This window comes from Hemiscyllium ocellatum, chromosome 25 (genome assembly GCF_020745735.1).
Source record: "Hemiscyllium ocellatum isolate sHemOce1 chromosome 25, sHemOce1.pat.X.cur, whole genome shotgun sequence".
Taxonomy (NCBI): Eukaryota; Metazoa; Chordata; class Chondrichthyes; order Orectolobiformes; family Hemiscylliidae; genus Hemiscyllium; species Hemiscyllium ocellatum.
The window spans coordinates 8507417-8534388 of NC_083425.1; the positions used below are offsets into that span (position 1 = coordinate 8507417).

The 26972-nt window shown below is 38.0% G+C and overlaps 1 protein-coding gene across 1 annotated transcript in view; it reads right to left on the minus strand.

Annotated features, from left to right (window-relative positions):
- Positions 1–4319: 4319 nt before the first annotated feature.
- Positions 4320–26972, minus strand: part of psmd12 (proteasome 26S subunit, non-ATPase 12) — a 36567-nt gene continuing 13914 nt past the window's right edge. Inside the window, exons 3-11 of the mRNA XM_060844441.1 lie at positions 24650–24778; positions 23861–23968; positions 20415–20519; positions 18728–18877; positions 17901–18035; positions 15762–15874; positions 8357–8531; positions 5999–6076; positions 4320–4841 (exon numbers count right to left, since the gene is read on the minus strand). Coding sequence (XP_060700424.1) covers positions 4632–4841; positions 5999–6076; positions 8357–8531; positions 15762–15874; positions 17901–18035; positions 18728–18877; positions 20415–20519; positions 23861–23968; positions 24650–24778 — 1203 coding nt within the window. The 3' untranslated portion in view covers positions 4320–4631. The remainder of the gene's footprint in view (positions 4842–5998; positions 6077–8356; positions 8532–15761; positions 15875–17900; positions 18036–18727; positions 18878–20414; positions 20520–23860; positions 23969–24649; positions 24779–26972) is intronic.

Below are 26972 nucleotides of genomic sequence, written 5' to 3' on the forward strand. Positions count from 1 at the left end.
TCTCTAATAGAAAAAAAACACTTCAAACAGCCAAAATCCATCTCTACGCTTAACATATTATCTTCCACTCTTTAAAACTATGGTTGGTGCAAAACAAATTGCAACTCTCATATGAAAGTGCTGTTACATTCACAAATAAATGTACAATCATAATCAACATTCACTCCCATTGATTATTGTTACAGCAGCCAGCAGGGCACTTGTGCTGTTTTGTTGACATTGCACACTCCCTTCAAGCCACAGGCAATTATCATCTGAGTGGTGGAGATACAAGATTTGTGCGCCCTTGTACGGCAGTCTCTTAAAGTATGGAATGCAGCAAGTAGGGGAAGAAGGCAAATTATCTCTCAAGATTTTCAGGGAAAGGTGGGCACCACAGGAGTGTAGTGCATTATTTCCCCCTCTAACTCTATTTTGAGTTAATCACTGCCCTGCCCTTTACTTCACTTTGAAAGGGCACTGCTTTAAATATTTTTTTAAAAAGGCAAATTGCATAGAAATAGAACTGTGAATGCTGGAAATTCAGCAGGTCTGACTGCATTTGTAAAGAGAAAAATAGAGATGACGTTTGAAGTCGTGGCCTTTTATCAGGATGGCAAACAGTATATTGGCCTTAAACATGATAACATTCAAGAATAGGATCAGGAATGTCTAGCTGCGTATTGTCTAGGGCCTTGGGTTGTTGTATGCAATTTTGGTCTTCTGATCTGAGGATGTTTTGACTATGAAGAGAGTGCAACAAAAGTTTACAAGACTGATTCTTGGCACACTAGAACTGATAAACGAAGCGAGACTGGATCAGTTAGATCACATTTCACTGGCATTTAGACGAATGAGAGAGGGATCTCTTGTACTTTTTAAATAATGCCGAGACAGTTAATCTGCATGTGAGGCAACACATCTGCAAATGCACATTTTGCTGCAAGCCCTGAAGTAAACACACACTGCTCCTGAGCTCGAAGAACATGATCTCCGTGGCATGGATTTCACTTAATCATGTCATCTTTCGGTGATCACCAGGATATGAAGGCTGCCATTTTCGACTGAGATGAGACAAACTTTCATCACCCAGAGAGGGGAGTCTGTGGAATTCCATGTCACAGAGTGGTTGGGGACAAAACATTGGGTGCTTTCAAGGACAAGTTAGATATAGGTCTTCGGACTAAAGGGTCAAAGAGTATGAGAAAGCAGGAATAGGCTACTGAATTGGATGATCAGCCGTGATCATAGTGAGTGGCAGAGCAAGCCTAGAGGCCCTACCCGTGTTCCTACTTTCTAAGTTTCTATCACTTCTGCTCAGCACTGGTGATCACCAATAGCTGACAAGATTAAAATCAGTGAAGGTTAATCCATGGCACAGAGATCATGTTCTTCAAGCTCAGAAGCAGAGAACATTCACTTCAAGGCTTACAGTAAAATCTGCATTTTCAAATATATATGTTGTCTCATGTGCACATTAAACATCTCAGGGCAGTATTTCAAAAGCGCAAAGAAAGGCGTTGCAAGGTCTAGACCAAAGTTAAATTCTAAACCAAAACTGCTTAAAATAAATTGCCACCATTCTTTTGTTATTTGTGGGACTTCATAAATTGAAAACTTACTTGTATGCTTGACATTATAATGAAACTTCAAAAAGCATTTTTACTAGCCATAAGAGTACTTTCGGACAGCTGGAAGTAGTAACAGGTGCTCAGTAAATGTAAACCGTTTTTTTTTCCATTATTTAAATACTCCAAAGATTACATAGTTTTATTTTATTTTTGATTGTGGCTGAACTGGGAAAAAGACTATTTTACAAAGAATCAAGTAAGGAATTGCTATACACAAAGCTAATGAAACTCATTGTGGGTCAGGTTTATACCGTTGCTTTGCAAGCAGTAAGGGATTGTCTAAGAGGAGACAGCCATGCACCAGGATGTGGAGACAAATAAAAATGAGATACAGTTGGCAACAGGTTGCTGATTGGTTCTGGGGTAGCTGTGTAGCTTCTGGATGCGAATGATGAGAGAAATGTTCAAATCTCTGGAAGGGGAAGTAGTCTCTCTTTTTGCAGTAAAGGTACCCGAGACAAACCAATTATTTTCTCCCTACCAGTGCCTCAAGTGTTGTTTTCAACTAATAAGTCAGAGACTTTATATTTGTGAAATAGCCCCTAGGTGGCATCTATGAAGAATTCCAAAGGACTGAAGGGAAAAACTCAGACAACTGAAGAACTGAGTTGACAAAAGGAACACATCAAATCCTGAGGATTGGTGTTATTGAACTGCTTGGCCAATGTTGTTTCCTGCTTCCTCCATAACACCAATTTTAGAAGACAATCTACCTACATGTATGGAGGGGTTTTCGAGTTATAAGTAGTAGTTATGTCATAGTTCATAGTTGTTTACCTTTGGTTAGAATTGATTTGTAATAACCAGCAGGTCATGTTAAGTACAGAAACCTGGTTCATATTTTCTGTCAATCTGAGTATCAGATTAGTAAATTTAGGACTACACATACTTTGATAAGATGATAATCTTTTATGACGACTCCAGGAATAAAGAAGCTTGATTTCTAATCTGCTACCCTCAAAGTGTAACATGAATCCTTCAATCAAAACAAAACCTTATTTGTTTTTTTTTTAAATTCAATTGCTGTTTATACCATCATGCTTTGGCTAAAAACATGCACACATTAACAGTTAGCAATTCATTGCATGTTTTGCATGAGACATTTTTCAGTGATATATACAATATGGAAAACTACCAATGGGATAAAGTACCTGCACTACCAACACAAAGAAATATTACCTTAAAAAGTCAGTAGTCAAAAAAAAAGTGGTCATTGGGGTGAAAAATTCAAAACTGTTTATTTCTGCTTTTCTGTAAGCTATGTTTGGTTAACAATCTACTTTCCAAATGGAATAAATTCCCTTGGAAACAACTTTACATCCACATTTTCATAGTCCACAGGTACGCAGGTTAGGTGGATGGCCATGCTAAATTTCCCGGTAGTGTCCAGGGATAAGTAGATTTCGGCAATTAGGCATGATAAATGCAGTTACGGTTAAGGGTAGGAGAATGCTTTTCAGATGGTTGGTGCAGACTTGATGGTCTGAATAGCCTCTTTGCACACAGTAGAGATTCTAAATTACAGTCCCCAAGAAAGCGGATTTATAATTGAGGATTGGATTAGATTTTGTTTATAAGTCAGTTATGTCACCTCCCCCTCTACCACCATCAGCTCACAGAGGCCAATCAGCATATTTGCACCAACATACTCACTGTGGAATGTGTGAATAAACTGCCAAAGTACAATGACACTGTTTATATGTTGTATTAATTCTGTCCATGGCAATATTTCTGCTCCACACGAGCCTCTTTCCATCTATCTAATCACATAATCCAAATCCTGAAATAGGAATGTATTTATGATATTTGCCTCAATAGTTTCATGTGGTAGCAACCTTCACATTCTAAGCTAATTTGATAATAATGCATCTCTAAAGTTTTGTCTTTTTTTTGTTTTAAACATTTGAAAATAAGTGAGGCAAACCTGAATGCAACAACCTCAGTTACAGCAGAGAACATAACACTATTATTTAAAGAAAACAAATTGAAGGTAATGAAAAAGATGGTTCTGGTCAAACTTAAGGGATTGCTGTAAATTGTTAATCTAAATCTGCTGTTTAAGATCGCCAATGTTGTTGGGAATATTTATTCGCTGAGATAAAAATAAAAAAGCTTAACTGTTTAAATATTGTGTGCTTCACCCTTAATGAAGAATCATCATTCTGTGAAATTTCTTGATGTCAAGTTGATTATTACAAGATTGAATGATATAAATCTGATTTATAATAGATCCTCCTCTGATAATGCTACGTTTGGGAATCATGAAAGAAACTGGGTCATCAGGACTGATGTTTGAGAAAATTTTATAGGTTTCTCAATGGGGAAACCATAAACAATGCTAGTTATGTCAGAAAGTTTGCTGTAATACTTTAAATATAATGCCATTATAAAATACTCAACAGAGGGGAAGCGAGGGTGTTGTTAAACAAATATGACCAAACAGTTAAATCAGCGCCTTGTTAGTGATGGCTACATAACTTAAAACATAAAGTGCAGTGACAAACCATGCTTCATGAGAGGAAAGAGGGAAAAGTACATTGAACTTCTCTACACTTCTCCACTATTTTTTAAAACTTTTATACGCACTGTACTGTAAATGGAATCATATAATGGAATTGCAGTAGAATGCTGCAATTATTGGAAAGGAAATTTGAAACATTAAGTTTTATTTAGTAAACACACATTTAAAAAAAAACAAAATAATGGAAATTTTCAATTGAAAGTCACCCTGGTGACAATGTTTTGATAGTATGGTTTATTCCATTTACAATACACATCACAAAATACAAACATTCCACTTAATTCAAATTCCAGGTTGTACTATTTCTTTTAAAAAGAGGCAAATCAACCATACTGTGAATCCCCATTCTTCAATATCTAACCATGTGGAGACCATGCACGAGAGAAATCAGAAGCTGTTTCTGGTTCAGCACAATCAAAAAAAAAACTTTTTTGCATGGTTCAGAAGGATTATTTTGGATCTTAAAATGTCTTTTCAAAAGACACACTAACTCTTATCCTCTATTGGAGGTTGTGAATCATCTCCTCCTTGGCTATGAGATGTGTGGTTTTGTTCACAAGTCCCATCAGAGAGTTCAGTTTGTGAGACCAGTCATTGAGTATGTCATTGGGGTCCTTGGGTCTCTGGAAATTGATGATTCCTGCTAGCCTATCTACTTTTGCAAAAATGGTCTTGTTTACCACCAGATTAGAAAGAAACTCCTCTGATTCCTGCAATAAAATATAAACATGGATTAAAACATTTAAAAAGAGGGAAAAAAATAAAAACTAATCAGTAAAAGGGAAAACTAACTCAACCAAATTGTAACATTCAAGATTATTTGACAAAGGGAAACCCCAAAACGTATGGTGATGTCTCAAATGCTGTTTTTACTATGCCGATATCTGCTGGAGAATTAGTTTCTTCACATTTGCAGCATACATTCTCCATAGAATTCCTAGACTACAAAGGTTGAAATACAGGAACATCTGTAGTGCACTTGTGATGCTGCAAGTACCTTTTTACCTAAGATGATGCTACACTTTTCACTGTACTCAAAAGGGTACGTGACAATGAAGTTAATCCAATTCAATGGATACAGAATGTTCACAGTGGAGGAGTTTTGCACAAATTGACAGCTTCATGACTACCTATAACAGCAACTCAAAACGGTCTGAAGTGACTAAGTTAGTGTAATTTTACATACCAATGACAATGTGAATCATCAATTTGTGAAAGCAGCTATTGTAAAATGGGGACATGCATGTGTGCACTGTGCATAGATTAAGCATGGATTTATTTTGTTTTCCTTTGTAGGTTCTGTGCTGGCTCCCAGGATACGTTCACTAATGTGGTGAGAACTTCTATTTCTGTAGATGAGCAACTTACAGCTACTGGTTTAATTCCAAAATCTGCTTTTAGCTAATGTACAGTCCTTTCCATTTTATAATTTCATTCTTGCTCTTCTATCATATGCTTTCCATCTCTGTATGTCCAGCACACTGTTCACACGTACTAATTGCTCAGTATATCAGTATCATTCAACATTGTTAAATTAATAAGCACCATAACACCATTTGATATCTGGTCTGTAAAGAACACCTTGATATCCTAATTTTAATGAACACGAAGACAGCACCAATACATCACGAACTAAGTCAGATGACAAGTGAACAATAATGGAGTTAACTTATTTCCCTAAACTAGTCATTCATGTTTTGTTACACAGCTCAAAATACTCTTCCTTGGAACAGAACAAGTTTGAAACAAAAGTAAAATCATACTCCATGATTTTTGTGTTTTATAATGTTCCAATTCAGAAACTACACACAAACCAATATGTTTCCTTGAAATTCTCGATATAGATTACAGAAAGTTTGATACTCACATCAACTGAAAGATCAAGAAGCTCTGCCATTCTTTTCATTGTGATTCTTGTATAATATTTTGCCATTATTCGAATATTCTGAAATATCAGTGTTAAAAGGAATTACTTTTCAAAGCAAGTTAAAGGCAGCTGAATAAAACATATGCATATTGAATAGATTACAGAAAATTACCTATAGAATATAGTGTTCAGAAGGAAAAAAAAAAGAAAAACCATATCTTAAAATGCATTAGTACACTGACTGATCTTCAACAGTGCTTTTCATTGTGCATTAGAGGCATATGGTAAAGGATACATGGTCTTAAAACTTTTTTGGTGCAAGCTTTAGTTATGGTATACTCAAGACATGTTCAGATAAGGAATTCCCATTCTGAATATTAATAAGGTGCAATCACAGCAACTGTACCTCGCAGTCAAGAAATGCACGCTTACCATAGTAGATAATATTCAGTTATCATCTGAGTCACATTGGAAGCACAATTGTACGTATCAGAAGGTCATGGGTTAAAATCCCACTTGACCACAAAATACTAGACTAAATGCATTGTAAAAAAGTACTGTTATGCAAATGACGCTTTAAATTAACTTGCTTTCTGAGAGAGACCTTGTATATCTAATGACACTTTCACAGAACAGCTGTGGAGTTATCCCTCATATCCTAACAATACACATGCCTCCATTCACAACACTATAGGCTCTCTCTGTTCAGTCACATTGTTGTTTATGGGTTATACCTCATGTATTACATAACAGTGATTATGTTCAAAAACACTTCACCGACTGCAATTGGGACATTGACACTGTGACAGTTATTACGCAAAATCAAGTTAATTTCCCTGTCAATGTGCAAAGCGCAGCCTCATGCAGAGCAAACATCTTGCAGTATAGTTCCTACTTGACAAACATCTTGCTTATCTACTTCAACAAAAAGCTTTGTAGAATGTTCATTACAACAATTTGGACCTTTCATTTCACTTTCTATTGTATCATGCTTGGGTAGAGTTTGAGAAATATGATGTGCAAGCCTAAAGATTGAGCAGACTTAGCCAACTTTTGAGCTGTATTTTTGTGACAGGATGGAAGTGAGTGAGGAAATTATAGGCAATTCCATTCTCCAGTACTGGTGAATATAAGTAAACATCAGAAGCTGCAACTGTTATTGTCTCATTTGAGCACAAAAAAAATCAATTTCAGTGCTCACTGTTACTTCTGTCAGAAAAATCACAAAGTTAAATGAATAGTTCAAACATGATGATATTCAGCTGTTCATTTTCCTGTACCACACATAACCTATGTAATGGCCTTGTGGTACTATCACTCAAAGACCCAGGTTCAAATCCCACCACAGCAAATGGTGGATTTTCAATTCAATAAAAAGCTGGAATTAATAATCTATAATAAATCATTAACTGACAGGAAAAACCCTTTTAAATGTTGAGAGAGCTTCACTCATCCAGACAAGTGGGGAGCATTCCATCACACTCCAGACTTATATCTGGACAGCCTTGGGGAAACAGGAGATATATTGCTCGCTGCAAGATTCGCAGCCTTTGACATGCTCATCTATCCACTATATGGTTGGTTCAATTCAGTTCCTGGTCAGTGGTAACCCACAGGATGTTGATATTAGGCTATTCAATGATAGTAATACCACTGAATACCTAGAGATGATGGTTAGATTCATTCTTTTTGGAGACAGCCACTGCCTGGCACTTGTGGGGTGAATGTTACTATTTGTCAGCCCAAACTTTGATATGATCCACAAAAACAGAAATCACTGGGAGAAACTCAGCAGGTCTGGCGGCATCTGTGATGAGAAAGCAAAGTTTCAAGTCCAGTGACCCTCCTTAAAAAGTGGGTATTGTCCAGGTTTGCTGCATTTGAATGTGGACCAATGTAGTATCTGAGACTCAGCAGGATAAAAGTTAGAGTATTTTGGATTTATTTTACTCAAGTTGCAGCAAGAAATTGAACTGTAGCATTTACAGTAGTCGAGTGTTTCACAGCAAAACATGTTCACAGTTGCATCAGTTCTAAACCACGAATGGGAGATAGGCCTGCCTGTTAAGAATGGATTGTGGAGAAAAATAGGGTTGAATTTAGCAAATCTTGTTAGCAACAGACTCAATAATGGATAAGAAAATTCAATACTCAGCCAAAAAGCTTTTGTTAAGTCTGTCTCAAGAGGTTAGAAAAGAAAATGAGGGCACCTTCAACCAAGGGGAACATCCCAGCATGGATTCAGAATTGTTAATGGACATAAAATAGATGAAGAATAAAGAGGAATTTTCAAGAACACTAAGCAGCTTTAGCTCCCATTTTCTAATAAATATAACACATAATATGATTAACACATACATGCTCCACTACACGGTTTTTTAGATCCTTCCATCTCTTATTTCCCTCTTCTGTGCTAGAAAAAACATCTGTGCAAACATTTTCAGGTAACTCTTCCCTCAATTCCTTGCCATAATCCTCTTCCAGCGAGCTCCAACGCATAAGTTCCATTGTGGTAAACAGTTTCAGCAGATCTCTGTAAAACAGGAATAGAACCTTGCTGTGAGCGACAGTTAAGTACAGGTCGTTCTGCAACAATATGCATTTCGTTGATGCGAATTCACAACAACATGATTGACTAATTAGGTACACTGCATTGGTTATAACGCAATTTCGGCCCCATCATTGAAATATTGCTGCTATTATGTGATTTTCTTATAACAGGGATGCACGAGAACAGAACTACTAAGTTATAGCAGAACCGTCTGTCCTGCAAAGTTTTACTGTACATAATCTTCAATTGCAACCTTGGACTGCAAATCATACATCTGTCTCTGCTCATTATAATAAGTAATTCATTTCATGTTCTCTACAAGGTCAGTGCATTCATTGGTTTCAAACAATGTAGAGGGTGATGGTGAAGGATTAAACTTGGGTAAATGCAACAAATCAAAGAACAGAATGGAGGCATGAGAGCAAAATATGAAATGGAAAAATGAAGGTCAGGAAATGGCAGGAAGGGACAGAAAGAAAAAAGATAATATACCAGTCAACACAATGTAAATATTAAGAAAAACCAAAAGCTCTGTATAGGAGTGTGCACAGCATGCATAAAGCAAGTGAATTGATAACACACACTGAAATGAACAAATATGATTTGATAGTCATTACTGACACAAAATATGAATATTCAGGGGTAAGTGAGAGTCAAGAATAGAAACCACGAGGTAGGTGCAGAGGGGATCTCTTGTAATCAAAGGTGGCATTGGTGCAATAGTTAGAGATAACATTGACTCGAGATCAGGTGTAGAATTGATTTGGGTGGAGTTGAGGAATAGAGAGGAAAGACGTCATTAGTGGAACATTTACAGTAACTACTATATTGGGAAAAAATATACAAGAAATATTGGGTCTTTGTCATATAGGCATAGTAATATTAATGGAAGATTTTAACATAGATACATAGTTTTAATATATATCTATAGGCATCCCTCCATGTGAGAGCTTTATATCTAACTTTGATTTTTAGGAGTTCTTGGGGCACAGTGTTAGGGTCCCTACATTTGAATTAGGAGGCCCAAGTTCAAGTTCCACCAGTCCCAAAGGTGTATCATAATATTTCAAAATAGGTTGATCAGAAAATACCTGTAAATTGGAAAAGTCAGACAGGTAGTAGTAGCCTCGACAAAGACTTCATAGAATGCTTTCAGAATAGTTTCTTAGAGCAGCGTATACTGGAACTGACCAGACATAACAATATTTGATATTGTATAAATGTGACGGGATTAGTTCCTCATCTTATAGTTAGGAATCCTCTAGCCAGTAGCACTCATTATGATTGACTTTTACATCCAGTTTGAAAGGGGGAAGTTGGAGTCGAAGATTAGTAAATGAAAGTTAAATAATGGCAATCAAATGGGTATTTACCATAGAACCAAAGAAATTATACAGCACATAAAGGGGCCCATTTTGTCCATGCCAACCCTAAGAAACCCAGATGCCCTTCCTGATCATATCCTCCTTCACACAGCCCATAGCCTTGCAGCTTACAGGACTTAAGGTGCAGATCCAGGTACTTTTGAAAGAGTTTAGGGTCTCTGCCTCACCAACTCAAGGAGCAAATTCCACACACCCACGTGTTTTTCCCCACATCCCTTCTAATCCTTTGCCACTTAGCTTGAAGCTATGACCCATGGTTTTTACACATTGCCAAGGGAAAGGTTCCTCCAGTCCAAAGGATCACTAATCTTCTCACTTTTGTGTATTCAGTCAGGTCACCCCTCAGCTTTCTCTGTTCAAGGAAAACACCTCCAACTCTCCAAGCTCAGACACCTGGCAACCTTCCAGTAAATCTTCCTCGCACTCTCTGCAGAGCAATTTCATCTTTCCGAGAAGGTGATCAGAACTGTTCACAATACTTCAGTTGTAGCCTCACCAGCATCATTATACCCCTACTTTTACATCCTGTACCTATGCCAGTGGAGGAGAGCATTCCATAGGCTTCCTTCCAAGCTTATATACCTGTAATGATACCTTTAGGTACCTTTGCACTTGCACATCAAGATCCCTCACTTGACCTGTCCCTTAGTATATTGTTTAATATGTATTTGCTTTTAGTGTTTGACCTCCCTAAATACATTTCCTCACTTCGAGCTGAAACCTTGTCACCTTCCCACCCATTCCACTAACCCATTTGTATCATTTTGGAGCTGACAGCTATCCTCTACACTATACACAACACTGCCAATTTTCGTGCTATCTGCAAATTTTCCCAATTGTGTCCCCCACATTCAAGTCCAAATCGTTAATTTATTTTTAAAAAGCAGTGATCTCAACATTTATGCTCTGCAGAACATCACTTGAAACAGCTTTCTGTTGAAAAGGGCTGCCACTGACCATTGCACTTTGGTTCCTGTTCCTAAGCCAATTTTGAGTTTCATTTGACACATTACCTTGTGTCCACAGGCTTTTACTTTCCTGACCAGTCTGCCATGTGGGACTTTGTCAAATGTCTTACTAAAATCCATGTAGACAACATCCACTGCACTACCCTCAATCCCCACCACTTTCTCAAAGAATTCAATATTTTTTAAATTATTGTTAATATTTTTTATCCCCTCTTTGTTTCCTTATTTTCTTTTTTCACTTGAACCCTCTACTATCAATACTCCTCTAGATTATCTTCAGGTGTTCAGTTTTTTGTGATTATCATAAGCTTTCTTTTTCAGTTTAATCTTCTCTATACAATTCTTCTTTGGGAGGAACATGTCTGCTTTCTGCCCTAAGGATCTCACTTGTTAGCGCCTACTGCTGGTTTAGCACTGATTTATCTTTTAGCAGTCTTGTGCAGTCCACCTCAGCCAAATCTAATCCCCCCCCCCCCCCCCCCCCCAACTTCCATCCGGAGCCTTTTACTTTGTCTAAATGATCAACAATACCCTTTCTGCCTGCTTAATCCTCAACTGCATTGTGACTACTTGGCTATACATGATTTTCACAAAATTCTCAGCATCATGGCTGCTCCAGTGAGTCTTCCTTGAGTCCCTGCTCTGAAAAGCTGGTAGCTGCAGCCAGTCATCAGAGTCATCAGGGACGCAGGAGGTGTCCCTTATTTCCCACATTTTGCAAGACGAGCACACCTTGGATCTGAGATCTCCTGTCATGACTTCTCTCAAGATCATGCTAATTAAATTCCGCTAAAGGGAGTAACTAAGCTACAGACCTTCCGTCGTTTCAAAAAAAAACTTAAGTCCCATGCTTTATTAAGCTAGTACATTATGCTTAAGAAACTAAGAAAAAACCCAGCAGGAATCCCTCTCGAACTGTCTGTTGAGAATGTCACTTTCTGAACTGCCCAGAATGAAACTGAGCACAGCACTCAGTTTTTCAAGATCATCCACTTCCCATCTCACCTAACATCCTATTTTCATCCAACTTCAAAGCACTCTTGTTTAACCAAGCAGTGTTGAAGTTGCCTCCTTTTTATAGGTCCCAAAAGCAATGCCTATGAACTGGATCAAACCAATTGTTCAGTTAACCAGCTTCATTAACTGTGACTTACCTGACTCTTGTTTCAGAAATGTGAATAAAACAGAGCAGTTTAAGTTACGATACTAAAGAACGAATTTAGTTTGAAAATTAGCCCTGAAATTAAGTTTAATTACCATTTACCTCTTAAAACTTCATGTTTTCAACTAACTCCAAAGCACTCTCATTTCGACAAGCAGCAGTCAGGACACAAAAACAATGGTTTGATCCAGTTCAGAAGCAGTTAAGCTATGCTAATCTTAAGCACCTTAAAAGCTAGATGAAAGTTAAACTGGGTGAAATGATCTGGCTAAGAAATAGATCAGTAGAGAAGTAGAGGCAGATATTGAGATATTTCAGCATATTTGTATGTATATATTCGTTCTATAAAGTCCAAGAGAAGGACTCACCACCTGTGGCTCAAGTTAAGGAAAGCATCAAACATAAGAATAAAGGACATAACTGCACAGAGAAGATATTGCAAGTCAGATGTCAGAATATTAAAAATAGCAAAGAATGACTAAGAGGCTAATCAGGACAACTAAATTAGAGCATGAGGAGAAACTTGCTAGAAATGTAAAGCAACTAGCAAGATTCTCTACAGCTACCTAACAAGTACTAAGTAAAGTGAATGTTTGAACTCGACAGTGAGAATGGGGAATTAATAGTAGTTAATAAAGAATTAAGAGTATATATGAATAAATGTTTAGATATAAAAGCCCAGGAATCCTGTTAGTTAGGAAATTGAAAGGAGAGAAATTTGGCACAAATGTAACCACCCAAAAGAAGTAGTCCTGAACAAACTGATGGAGTCGAGAGTTGGTCGAAGTCTTTAGGTCCTGATGAACTGTAAGGTGAGTATTGAGTAACAAGATGTGTTGGTGTTAATTTCTCTAAATATGTTGGACTTTAAAAAAAATTCCATCAGACTGAAAAGTAGCAAATATAACTCCCTCTATTCAAGGTACACAGGCTGAAAACAGGAAATTACATACCAGGATTGATCTTAATCACATAACTTATTAGAATTGATCATCAAGGTTATAACTGAGATTTTGGAAAAACTCAAAATAATTGGAAAGAGTCAGCATAGTTTTGTCAAAGGGAAATTCTATTTAACTAATTATCCACAGCACAATTACCTGCAAGTAAAGGACAGCCCATTGATATGTTGTACAGAAGCATTTAACAAAGTGCCACACAAACTTACTGGACAACATATGAACACATGGTGTAAGAGATAGCACACTAATATGAATAGAAGATTAGCGGACTAGTTAGAGAAAAAGCATACAGGTGGGTATTTGTCAAATTCACAGCTTGCGCCAATGAACTCCCATGGGTGTCTGTGCTGGGCTCTCAAGATTTTACAATTCATATTAATGACTTTAGATGTGGAGAATGAAGTTATGGTAACAAAATTTGCAGATGACAGAAAGACAAGTAGAAAATAATGTTGTGAAGGTGGCATAACAACCATGCAGACCAATAGATTTAAATTAATGGAACAAAAACCTGGCAGATCGAGTTTCATGTGGGAAATTAAATTGTGCTCTTTGCAAGAATAGCAATTTTAAAAAGTGTACAACTTAAACAGAAAACAAATCCAGAATTCTGAAGTGGAGAGAAACCCAGGTGTTCTTGTGCATGAGTCGAGAGTGTGGTGCTGGAAAAGCACGGCAGGTCAGGCAGCATCCGAGGAGCAGGAGGATGGATGTTTCAGGCATAAGCTGAAAATGTGTTGCTGGAAAAGCGCAGCAGGTCAGGCAGCATCCAAGGAACAGGAGATTCAACGTTTCGGACATAAGCCCTTCTTCAGGAATACGCTTATGCTCGAAACATCGATCCTCCTGCTCCTTGGATCTGCCAGACCTGCTGTGCTTTTCCAGCACCACACTCTCAATTCTGATCTCCAGCATCTACAGTTCTCACTCACCTCTGCTCTTGTGCATGAGTCACATTAAGTTAGTATGAAAGTACAGCACGTAATTAAGGAGGCTATTGTTACAGGAATACTTGAATTAAAAAGGTTAAGCTTTAGTTTTATAGGGGAGACATCTCAATCTCTGTATGGGTTTGCTGTCTTTATCCAAATAAGGAGGTAAATGCATTGGGGGTTTGTTCAGGAGCTGGTTTAGTAAATGAAATTTACCTGGAATGAGCAGGTTGTCTTATGTCAAACGCTAGTTTAGGCTGGGCTTCTTTTCACTGGAAATGGGAAGAGAGAGGGATAACTTGATTGAAGTGCATAAGATCTTTAATAGTCTTAAAGTGGACATGGATGTTGTCTTTTTGTGGGCAGGTCCAAGACTAGAGGATACTTTAAAAAAAGTTAGGGACGCCCTTTTAGGCCAGAGATAAAGAGAAATATTTTCTTTGAGGGGATTGAGAGACTATGAAATATTGCCTCAGAAGGTAATAGAGGGGGTGGTCATTGAGTATTTTTAAGGTCGAGTTAGATAGATTTTTGTTAGGCGAGGAAATCAATAGGTGATTGGATTAATGGACATATGGAATTCAGAGTGCAAACAAAATCAGCCATAATCATATCTAATGGTACAGCAGGTTGAATGACCACAGCTTTGAATTATTATAGTTGTAGGCAGCATCTTTTCTCCAAAGCAATTGAAAAACATGTAAAATAATTCCACTGGATTCAAAGAATTTCACACGAACACCTGGCATTCTTCAACCAGTGTGCATACTTTGATCTGAAAGCTAGCATAGTTTACAAATCACCAACTCCTCTATTAAAAGATCAGGTTCAACTTTTCCCAATGGAGCAATTACAACTCAAAAACTACTTACTCTCATTAAAAATATTAATCACTCTAAAGAAGCAGTAAATTGTAACACAGGTCTTCTAGAGTAATTTTTTTTTAAAATTACAAACAAATGCATTTTAATTCATACAATATTTAACTTTTTTCTTTATTTCCTTAAAATGTAAAGTAGTCAAAATTTAAATTGATTTCAAAATTAAGCTTTGCACACATCTGTCCCTAATTTTTTTTTTAAAAATGCACTTGTGGGACATGGTCATTATTGGCTGGCCAGCACTTACTACCATTCCCAGTTGCCCTTGAGGGTGTTATGAGTAACTTCTTGAATTGCCGCAGTCCATGAACTGTGGATAGAACCACGATGCTCTGAGGGAGGGAATTCCAGGACTTTGGCCCAGCAACAGGAAGTCAGAATGGTGAGAGAACTTGCAAGTGGTGGTGCTTCCATGTACCTCCTGCCCTGGTCCTACTATGTGGAGGTGGTGGTGGGTTTGGAAGGTGCTGTCTGAGAATTTTTCTGCAGGGCATTTTGTCAACAGCACACACTGCTGTTACTAACATCGGGGTGGAGGGAGTGGATGCTTGTGGATGTGGTGCCAAATCAAGCAGACTGCATTGTTCTGGATACTGTCCAATGTCTGATTTACTGATATTTATTAGTTGTTTTATTTAGCTGTTTTTGGGACCTAATTATGCAGAGTGTCTGTTGTATTGGTTTTTGTTAAAGTACTATAGCTGCATTTTAGAAGCAATTAATTAGTGTTTTGCAATTTTTAGGGATATTCTTAAGACATGAACTGTACAAGTTCTCTCTTTCGCCAAGGTAGCGCCAACTCTTCTTTTTGAAACTCAGTTTATTCTTAAACAAAAAAGAAAGAGAAAATAACTCAAAATCTGAATTTGTTGATAATGCAATCATAGTGTTTATTTTGTTTTCATTTTAAACTTCACTATACCTGTACTTTGGAATCTCTTCAAGTTTTTTGTCCAGACTAATTCTGTGAACGAGGTCAGATTGCTCATTATCATAGGGTGCCAGGATTGCATACAAAACGACACTCTTCAAAGCCTGGAGTGTTATAAATAAAGGAAATTGAAACGCAAGAAATTTAAATAAATTCACACAGCATTTAGAGAAACTTCAATTATCCGAATATCGGATTATCTGAAGGGTCCAGATAGAAACGTTACATCAAAGAGCTGTTCAACTCTGTAGCATCTTTTGTTTACAGGTACAATGATTAAAAACGAACTGAAATGCTTCCGGGAACAGTCCTGGACAGTCCAGGCACAGTCTCTAAATGACTGAACTCCCTCTCTCTCTCTCCCCACACTTCCCCTGGGGTGAACCCTAAACCCCGCCCCCCTCCCCCTCCCCAGATAATCTCTCCAACATTGACCTATGCAGTTCAAGTTGGAAGGGCATGTACTTCAATTATCTGGCACTTCAGATAGTAAATGTCTCTGCTTATTACAGTTGGTTACTTCAAAAGACAAAAGGTAGAAACAAAACAGCTGTTCTCTTCTTCAGAAAGGTTTATTTCAATATATATTCTTGGAGTACATCCCCTTCCAACTTTAACTGACCAGACCCCCATTTATCTTGAGAAATCATTCGATTTCCTGGTCACAATCTCATGTAAATCCGGAACATTATTTGAGTGATTGATAATTAGAGAGAGAGGTTAACTTCAGAATATTCATTTTAATTCTTCTGTCAAACATGTTTTTATACATCACAACACTAATAATTATATTAGATTTGATGAAAGCTAATACCAAAGTATTTGTTTTCCCAAATCACATTAATTGATTATTCAGGAAGCAATTAACACTACATAGCAAATAAACAGCAAGATGTTGGGACAGCTTCAATATTTACCAGTTAGCAACTGACAAACTACATTTGCAAATGTATTGTGGGTCAGTCAATCTTTGGATTTCGGGTCTCTTCTCCCACCATCACCACCATTTTGATTTACCTTGCTCCCCCCCTCTCTTCCAGTTGTCTTGCACTCTGATGCTTCATACTATTTCTAAATTGAAGTTGACAGACTCATTTTGCAATCAATGCCATTGACAATTATTTTCCTTTTGAACAACAGCAAATCAACATTTTCAGAAAGCAATTGCATCCTTTCAAGAGATGACAAGGTTAAGATTTTGCATTATTGTTAAATAATTATGGAGTAGAGAAGAAATGGCAGATTAGGATGGTAGGAATCTTTAACTTTTTGAAATATGATTATCCACATAATTAAAAGATACAAACTATTGACATAATTCCATATTAACAAAGGATCATTCATATTCATTTCACAGAATCACAGGATTTGCACTCACAAAAGGAAATAATATGTTGTAAACTTTATTTTGTCATGTAACATTATCAATAAATTGCATTACTTTTAACATAAGGAACTTTGTTTATAGAAATCTTTCTTTCACGGGATTGTAATCTATAAAACCTCTAATCCATTTACCCAAGAGGTTCCAAATTAGCAATTTATTAATGGAACTGGTTTTACATTCCAACTTTGGCAAAGTTGTAACAACAGAGGTAAACTTGATTCTTGCAGCCAAGGTCCCAGTGATGGACTGAAAAGCCAGGGAATAGGAATACATCATTTCAGAACAAGAATCTATTGTTGTGTTGCAACAATATGGGATACTTTCATAAATTAGCCTAATCAAAATGTTCATGTAGACAGAGAAATAATGACCAACTGTTGCCTCAGATGTTGCCATCAGTGTACCAGAAGCCTCTAACTAGCTGCACGATCTCTTCTTGATCAGGCTGATATGGAAGGAGGAGGAGATGCAAATATCTCATATGAACTTCTCAATTGTTACAATCTATGAGTGTATCTATGATACAATTCTTTTGACCTTCAGAATTTCTTAAGGAAAAATAATAGGCAAAAATCTAGTTTTACACTCAATTTTTCTAAGTGTGTCAGAAAACAGGTCATTTTGAAGAGTGCTGAGCTGAACGATGACAAAGGATTATTCACAAACCAGAAAAAGTGCATGAACAAATTTCCATCCGACAACTTAATTATTACATTCCAGCATAATCAATACCAGATCTTTACCTGTTGCCATTTTGTACTCTCAGACTGTATACAAGGTGTGTCATAGATGGCACGATAATGCTTGCAGATAGACAGATAGGATCCCTCATGTTGATCAACTTGAATCATTAGGTTGTAGTATTTTAACTTCAGTTCCTGTGAAAGATATCAAACTGCACTGACATCATTGCAGGTATGTTCAATTAAAAATGGTCTATGTGATGCCTTAACAATCATTCACATAGATAATACTTCTCATTTGTTAGTCAGATGGAGACCAACTCTGACATGAAAGTAATTTAAATATATAGCCATAAGAAAATGCAGCACAAACAGAAAGATCACAAACATTAAGCCTGCTTTGTTTCAAAGTAAATTACTACACTAGGGATCCCACTGCTGCCTGAAAGAAAATTTCCTTATGTTTCCACCAAAAAGAGTGTCAAATTTCTCTCAGAATCATTACTTTTCAATTCTTAACAATTCAGCCAAAACCATTTTCTCCTTGTCAGTGCCTCTAACCTGAGTTTTGAACTTTCATACAACTTGCCTTCTGTCTCTATCAAAATTATATCCATGTTGTTATTGCAAATAATGAACTAAAGGAAAGTTGCACTCCAATTTTCACAATTAATTTCCACCCACCCAGTACAACCACGATAATTTGAGATAGCTCAAACTTAGAACTCAATGTTACGTTTCAAGAGAACTTGAAGATGATATCCCATCACTGCAATAAAAGTTTCAAAGTTTACAAAAGCAATTCGGGTTCTTTTTATAGCTTAGAAATGTCCAAATTGGTGATTTCATCCACGAATTAATATAATTTTAAAACCCATATCAATTACCTCAGTATTTTCTCCTTGGAAGAATTTTGTGTTTATTTTTTTGCTGATGATTTGGGTTCGAATGTAATCCTTCACAGCCAAACAAAGTCTCATTTGCTCCAAGATGAATTCAACTTTCTCTTTCTTATCCATGGACCCGTATGTTTCAACCTGTTGGTTCAAGATCAGAAAGATACATTTTTTTTCAAACATATAATGGAAATGTTATTTAAGCAAAATACTAGCGATACTGTGAATCTAAAATAAAAGGGAAACTGAGCAAGTCTGGTAGCATCGATGGAAAAGGACACAGACTTAACACCTTGCTTTGAGTGATGTAGACACAGAAGTGTGAAGGAATGAGTGGAACAGATTGCAGTGGTTCTCCAAACAAAAGTCAAAGCATGTGTTAATAGTATCAAAGAAATGAGAGATGAAAAACTGATCTAAATGATCGGTATTAAAACAAGTAAATAGGTCCACCTGCTGACAGCAAAGCCAACAAGACACGATGGGAGTGGTGGTTTGCAAAACGTACGATAAATCTAAGACTTAAGGTCATGCTCAATATCGAGTCCTAGAGGTAATACAGTCTCTAAGTAAAAAATGAGGTGCTGTTCCTCCAGTGTGTGTTAAGTTTAGTTGGAATACTGTAGAATGAACAGGCCATAAATGTTAGCTTGAGTGCAAAGTGATTTCTTGAAAGAGCAGTCTGCATTCAGTCTTGCCAATGTAAAGGAGACCAGATTGAAAAGCGAATACAGAAGAATAGATTGAAAGTGGAAGCAAGTGCTGCTTCACATGGAAGATGCGTTTCGGGGCTTGCACACTGACGAGGAAAGAGTAGAACGAGCAAGCGTTCCAACTTCTGCAATTGTATGGAATGCAGCTATTAGAAGTGGGGATAAGAGTGAAGGCAGAGTGGACAAGAAGTCGAAGAGGGAATGTTGCCCGCAGAATTCTGACAGGGAGGAATGCTCGATGGTTAGGACAAAAGCTGAATGGAAACACCTACAAGTTTCCCACACAAACATGGAAATATGCTGTCATTCCTTCACATCACTGAGTCAAAATCTTAAACTCCCTTCACAACAGAATTGTAGGAGTCTCTACACTGCAAGAAGTGCAGCAGTTCAAGAAGGCAAATCACCATCACTATTTTCTGTATGTCAATTCGAGATGAGTTATAAAGCTGGCCTAGTCAGTGACACCCATATCCCTTGAACAAATTAGAAAAACAAAGTATGCTTCATTTAAACTTCAACGCCATACTGGATTTAAAAAAAAAGTGTTGACAAGTCTGTCGTAAATAAAGGTAAAATGCTTTGACAGGAAACTCATGTTTTGACAATCGACTTCATGGGACAGGAACAAGATATTTATATGCATATCATTTTGCTCTGTTTCATTAAACAATAAATCCAAAGTCAAATGTGCAAGTCAACATCAATATCATAATTTCTTTATGGAGGGGGAAAAATTAGCAAAAAAGGAGAAAGTTACTTTTTATTCCTGCTGATCAAGTTCATGAATCTGAAGCTACAAAACAGAAGTCTGAACTGAAGAGGCTTTTTTGGATCTGATCCAACAGCAATTTAAATTATCTCCTTGTTGCATAGGAATTAACTATTCTAATTATTTCAGGAAATCCTCATAAATTATTAAAAGCAAGAACCTCTTACAAGCTTAAAATATTATTGATGTTCACCTGAAGCTCTTGCAAAATAGCAGCAGCTTCTTTCAGCTCCCCAGCTTCCTCCTTTATCATCGCCAAGTGTTTGGTTAAACGAGCACGTTCAATTTCCACATAAATCTGGAAAAACAAACAGGTTGTAGGGAGGAGTCTTTTTTAGGTTTTGATTTGCTCTCTACTCGCCTATAAAATAGTCTGATATGTTTTAAATGTAACAATACAAATCAGTGAGGTCACAAGCATAACCTGTCAGAACCTAATGTGGATTTGATTAAAACGTTGCTCAAAATCTAGAGTGGCAACATGGTTTGCAATTATTTGGATTTATTCCTTGTCTGTTAGCTCAATATGCCTTAAAAACCAGGAAGTACCATCGATCAGTTCATGCGTATGAAGCAAATTAAAGTCTTTAAAATTTCTGACAAAAAGCAATTGTGTTTGGAATAGTATGTCTGTGGTTGGCTTAGATTGGATATGACAGATCACATCAACAAAATTAACTTGATAACAACCATTATACAGAAGCATTGCAACAACATCCTAGCGTTGATTTAACACCTCTTAGAAAGGAGAGGCCAGGCAAGAATACAGGCATGCTTACTGATGTTGGCCCTGCAAACAACAGTTAATTGATCAGAAGGGCCCGAGATAGCTTACTATACAAATACACCAAATGGTTCACTCAATATCTGTTTGCCTTCCAGATGTGCCATTATAAGAATGATGTTAAGGAATAGTAAAATTGGTTTTAATACATGCAACTTTAACTATGTTGCTTGCAGAACCAATAAGCATGCAATCATCAATCTCCATCTGACATGACAAAAATAGTCAATTGCGTAAAATCTTATTGAGTTGCTGGCATCCATGAGATTTTTATATTGGTAGTGCCTTTAAGAGTTTGCAAATACCGTGACAGGGAAGTTTCATGAGAAAAGAATCTCTCTTTATGCAACTTAGTGAAATCCTTTCAAAATTAGAAGCAAGCTTATTACCAGGAAAAAAAGTTATTCATTTTCTTCATACAAAATATAAATTTCACAAGGAAAATTATTCATATATGGCTTTCTCATGTTAATTTTTTAAAGATGTTTCACCTCTCCTCAGCATCAGGTTGATCTCAAGTCAGTACAACTGCTTTCAAGTTAACGGTGTCTGTGCAAGAACCACTTTAGGATAATCTATATTAATTACAGTAAAGAAGTGCTGCACTGCTGGAGGTGACATCTTTGGATGAAACAGTAAACTAAAAACAAAAGGTCCACATTATTATTCAAGATATTCGGTAAAATGCCGAAGTAGGCATTATTTCTTTGACACATCTTCGGACTTTTTAAAGCAAAGCAGTCTTGAGACAGGATGACATTCTTGCCTGAAATACGGCCCTGAGATGACTAACCAGTCCAACTTTGGATCTGCACACTCTGGCAAAGGTGGGCCAGGTGCTGTTTGTAAGGGACAGAAGGATGAGAGGGCTGAAATGTTCTAGATGTTTAACACTCTTAGATGCACCTTCGCCAGTTTAGATGGTCCTGAGTAACACAGTCTCTCAAGTCATTGGGATACTGCATTTGCTCTGCCCTCCAGGTAAACACTTGCTGTGATAGAGCTCGTTTTGAAAATCTTATGGCAAGTAATTGTAGCTAGCTGACCAATGCAGCTGATGGACAATGATCTATGTATTGATGCTGGAGATCTTGTTGATGTCTACCCTCACTGAAAAGAGGTACATAGGTATGAGAATTAATTCACTTAGTCCAATGGCTTGCTATGGATCTTGATCGTCAAAGAACAGTGTTATGGAGCAGGAGTATGCTTGTACAGGATTGATGTCTTCCAGATGTTTCACCTAAGGCTTATTCTATCAAATATCTCAATGAATAACACACAATACATTGGTGCTCAGCCTCCAAGTGTGGAAATATGCAAGTCCTGTCTGTCTACTGCAGCTTGAGGACAGCTGTTGGGAGGGTCCTCAAAATGAGGCACATTTGCCTGCTCATCTTGTAGAGGAGCTCCAATTACTCGCAATTCCACTCCAGAACATTCCAGATGGCCTATTTGAAGGACTGCAATTTCCCCTCCCACATGGTCAACAATGTCCTCCAGTGCATCTCCTCCACTTCCCACACCTCTGCGCTTGAACCCCACCCCTCCAACCGCAAGGATAGAAAACCCCTGGTTCTCACCTTCCACCCCTCTAATCTCTGAATACAACGCATTATCCTCCGCTTTCTACAATCAGCCCTCAACGCGAGAGATACACTTCCCTCCCCTCCCCACTCCATCTGCATTCTGCAGAGATCATTCCCTCCGTGACGCCCTCGTTATGTCCATGCCCCCCACCAACCCATCCTAGATGTCGCCCACACCTCCTCCCTCACCTCCGTCCAAGGCCCAAAGGGCTCCTTCCACATCCAGCAGATATTTTCCCTCACATCTAATACCTCATCTACTGTGTCCGCTGTTCTCAATGGGGTCTCCTCTACATTGAGGAGGACAAAATGCCAACTCGTGGAATGTTTGAGGGAACATCCCTGGTACACAGGTATCAAACAACCCCACCGCTCTGTGTTTACCACTTGAACTCCCCTTTCCACTCAGCCAAGGACATGCAAGTCCTGGGCCTCCTCCACTGCCAAATCCAAGCCAGCCAACGCCCGGAAGAAGAACACTTCACCTTCCTCCTTGGAACCCTCCAACCACACGGCATCAACATCGACCTCGCCAGTATCATCTCCCCTCCTCCCAGATCCAACCCTCCAACTCGGCACTGTCTTCTTAAACTGTCATAGAGATATACAGCATGGAACTGTCCTACCTGTCCATCTTCCTTCCCGACTATCCGCTCCACCCTCCCCTCGGACCGATCACCATCACCCCTCCAGCTGCATCAATCTATTGCCTTCCCAGCTACTTTGCCCAGCTCCCCTGCTAAGCCCCCTTCCCCACCCCCCTGCACTTTACAGAGTATAAAAATAGTGGTTACAAAGCACTTTGAGATTAACTGATGATATCAAAAAAACCAAAAAAACTAAATTCTTTCATTACAATAGACATAATTCCTCAATCGATACTTGTTGGTCAATCATGATTTGAAATAGTTCGACTGACACTTAATAGCCCTCTCTCAATAGTTGCTGAAGATTTTTATTGTGCTGTTAGCTTCCAGGTCAACTTCATTATAGTATATTTCATTAGTAATTAATGCCAAATAATGTCAATATACATCTTAGCATTTTTAAACAAACAAGCTTAAGCACTTACAGTATTAACACCAAAAAAATTCAATAGCTTAAAATTCCAAATATAAATGCTAATGTCTTTATCCCTGGATGCAAAAATGAAAAGCATATTTTTCTAAGTTTGCACTCTCAAAAGTTACATAGCTTATGATTTTCTTTCCAAGTTCAATTTTGGAAAGAAAACAAGATTTTGTAAGCTGATGAAAACGTACTAACCTTCCCAGCAGTAACGGTACGCAGAGTGTCAATCAGCCTCAATTTGATTGGCAGGTCAGTGATCTGACTAACATATGCACAACACTCTTGGACCATTTTTGTAACTGCCTGCATATTTAAAAACAAGGAGTAATGATGGCTTTACAACACTAGTTACATTGGGTGAGAATGAATACATAATCAACATGAAAACAATAGTTTTAAATTTCACCAAATAACCAATATTATCTGAATTACATTAACAGGCATTACATTGTGAACAAAGTACTGTTTACAATAATATTCCAGAGTCAAGAATGTAATGCTGGAAAAGCACAGGTCAGGCAGCATCCGAGGACTAGGAGAATCCACTTTTTGGGCAAGAGCCCTTCATCCCAAGCATCAGGTAGCACACGTGAAGAAAATAAGGTCAGGCATAAACATTCACTTTTGTCAAGAAAATTAATATGCTGAGGATGTATTTAATTATTCCTTATAATTATTTTATACATGCAACATAAAAAGATTAAAAACAGCAGCGTGTGTAAATTCTGTAATCCTTCTTGCTGAAAACTCGGAAAAATGCAAGTGGTGAATAGTCAAAAAAGGTCAACAAATCTTTATTGACTTTCTGCAGACAAATGTCAATTGAATATTTATGTCTTTAAAATTTTCCCTCAGAATTCAGCTCTGGTATTCCTAAGTAATTTTCCGAAAAAAGATTACCTGGCAAAGCGCTTTTCATATTGAAGTTATAGTTTACAGTCTAGAATAGTTTTACGATGTTGATCTACACAAACTAGATCTTACCTGTTTTAGTTGACTTCTTCTTTTAGACAAAAGTACAATATTTTCATTCAATGCATCCCAGTCTTTTGCATCATAACACATCTTCACTATGGCAACCAGGATTCTAGATGTGGATGCCATATCAGAAGCCTAGAATTTATAAAGAAAAAGAAAAACAAACCACCAGGTCAAAACAACAATCTCAGTACAATTATGAAACAAGCCAAACAAATGCAGAGGGCACACTCAAACGGTTTTAGAACGAATTAATGGAATTGGGTTAAATTGGTGAATATGGGCTTACATGATTTCACAACAGGCAAAAAAGGACCTTTTTCTGAACTAGATAAAAAACCCGCTCCATTTCACCATCTAATCTTACTGGTTTCTAATAATACTGAATCTCATTCACTATTTTGTTTATCTTAATTCAATCATCTGTGACAGTAATTTACTTTTCTATGCTGCGAGATAGAAACTGGTTTGAAGAGCTCCAACAGGCCTCAAATTGGTTTGCAGTTCTGCCACTGGTAGTTGTGAATAGTGGTGGACAACCAATTAACTCATCAGAGCAGGAACCTCTGCAAGCATCTCTGCACTTAATGGAGGAGCCCAGAAGTGCAGAGAAAAAGGCATGGCTTAAACAACAGCAACTACCTTCAAGCAAAATTGCTGAGTGGATCATTCATTTCAGACTTCTCATGAAGATCCAGCATCACATATCTACCTTGAGACAACTTACCTTACTCCATATGACAAGAAGCAGTTGAATGCACTAGACTCTCAGCCCCAGCAATATCTCAGTTGTAATATATTCCACAGATTTGTGCTCAATAACTAGCTGTGTCCTTCATGAAGTTGTATAAGTGCAACTGCAACACTGCCATCTATCTGACCAGTGTTCGGTTACGTCCCATTCGCAAAGGTACGACGAATTCAATCTGGACTCTTCAGTATATTCTCAAACTGCAGCATAGCAGTGAAAGATGTTGCTGACAGTTAATCCAGCGGCACTATCTCAACAATAACCTAGATCATCGAAGCTCAGTTTGGACTCTGCCATGGCTGCTCAGCTCCAGACATAATAATTAGACTTAGACAATTGTTATTAGACTTAAATGTAGGCAAAAAAGCTGAATTTATGCTGAAGTGACAGCACCTACTGTTAAGGCACCATTGACTGGCTGGCACTATGGGACAGAGGTTAATACTGCTGCCTCACAGTGCCAGGGACCCAGGTTTCATTCCTGCCTTGGGCGACTGTCTGTGGAGATTGCACGTTCTCCCAGTGCCTATGTTGGTTTCCTCCAGTGCTCCAGTTTCCTCCCATAGTCCAAAGATGTGCAATTTAGGTGGATTGGCCAGGCTAAATTGCCCCATAGGCTAATTGAGTTGATGATGGTAAATGTGTTGTTAGGGGATAGGGTGGGGTGCTTTTCAGAGGGTCAGTGCAGACTCGATGGACTAAATGGTTTTTATCTGGACTTAGGGACTCTGTGACCATGTGGCATGAAAGTGGCCTAGTAATACTAAAGTCATCAAGAGCAGGGAAAAATTCTGTTGGAGCTATACAAAGAAAGATAGTTGTCTTTGGTGAAGCCCAATCAACAGAGCACCAAAACATTACTGCAGGAAATTCCCAGTCTCCGAGGCCCAACTCTCTTTTCTGCTTCAATGTCCTTGGTTCCATCGTACTCTCTCTCTACCAATGTCTCACCACATTCCCTTGACATTTAATGGAATCATCATCACAGAATCTCAAACTCAACATCTTAGGGTTACCACTTACCAGAAGTTTAATTGAACGAGCCATCTAAATACTATTGCTGGAAGAGCAGCTAAGATGCTGTGAACTTTGCAGTCAGGGAGGGTTCAGAGTACTGGAAAATGGTCAATGTAATTACCCTGTTTAAGAAGGGAGGGAGGCAGAAGACAGGAAATTATAGGCCAACATTGGTAAGAGTTTAAGAGTTCATTATGAAGGACGAGATGCAGAGTACTTGGAAATACACACTAAAATAGGGCTGAATCAGCATAGCTTTGTTAAGGGGAGGTCATGCCTGACGAATCTGTTAAAATTCTCTGAGGAGGTAACAAGCAAGCTAGACAAAGGAGAGCCAGTGGATGTGATTTATCTCGATTACCAGAAAGTCTTTGACAAGGTGTGGCACAGAAGGCTAGGAAAAAAGATAACAGGCCATGGCATTTGGGGCAAGGTACTGGCATGGAAAAAACTAGCTGACCAGCAGAAGGTAGAGAGTGAGAATAAAGAAGTCTTTTTCAGGATGGCAACTGGTGATCAGTAGAGTTCCATAGAGGTCAGTGTTGGAACCAGTACAACGCA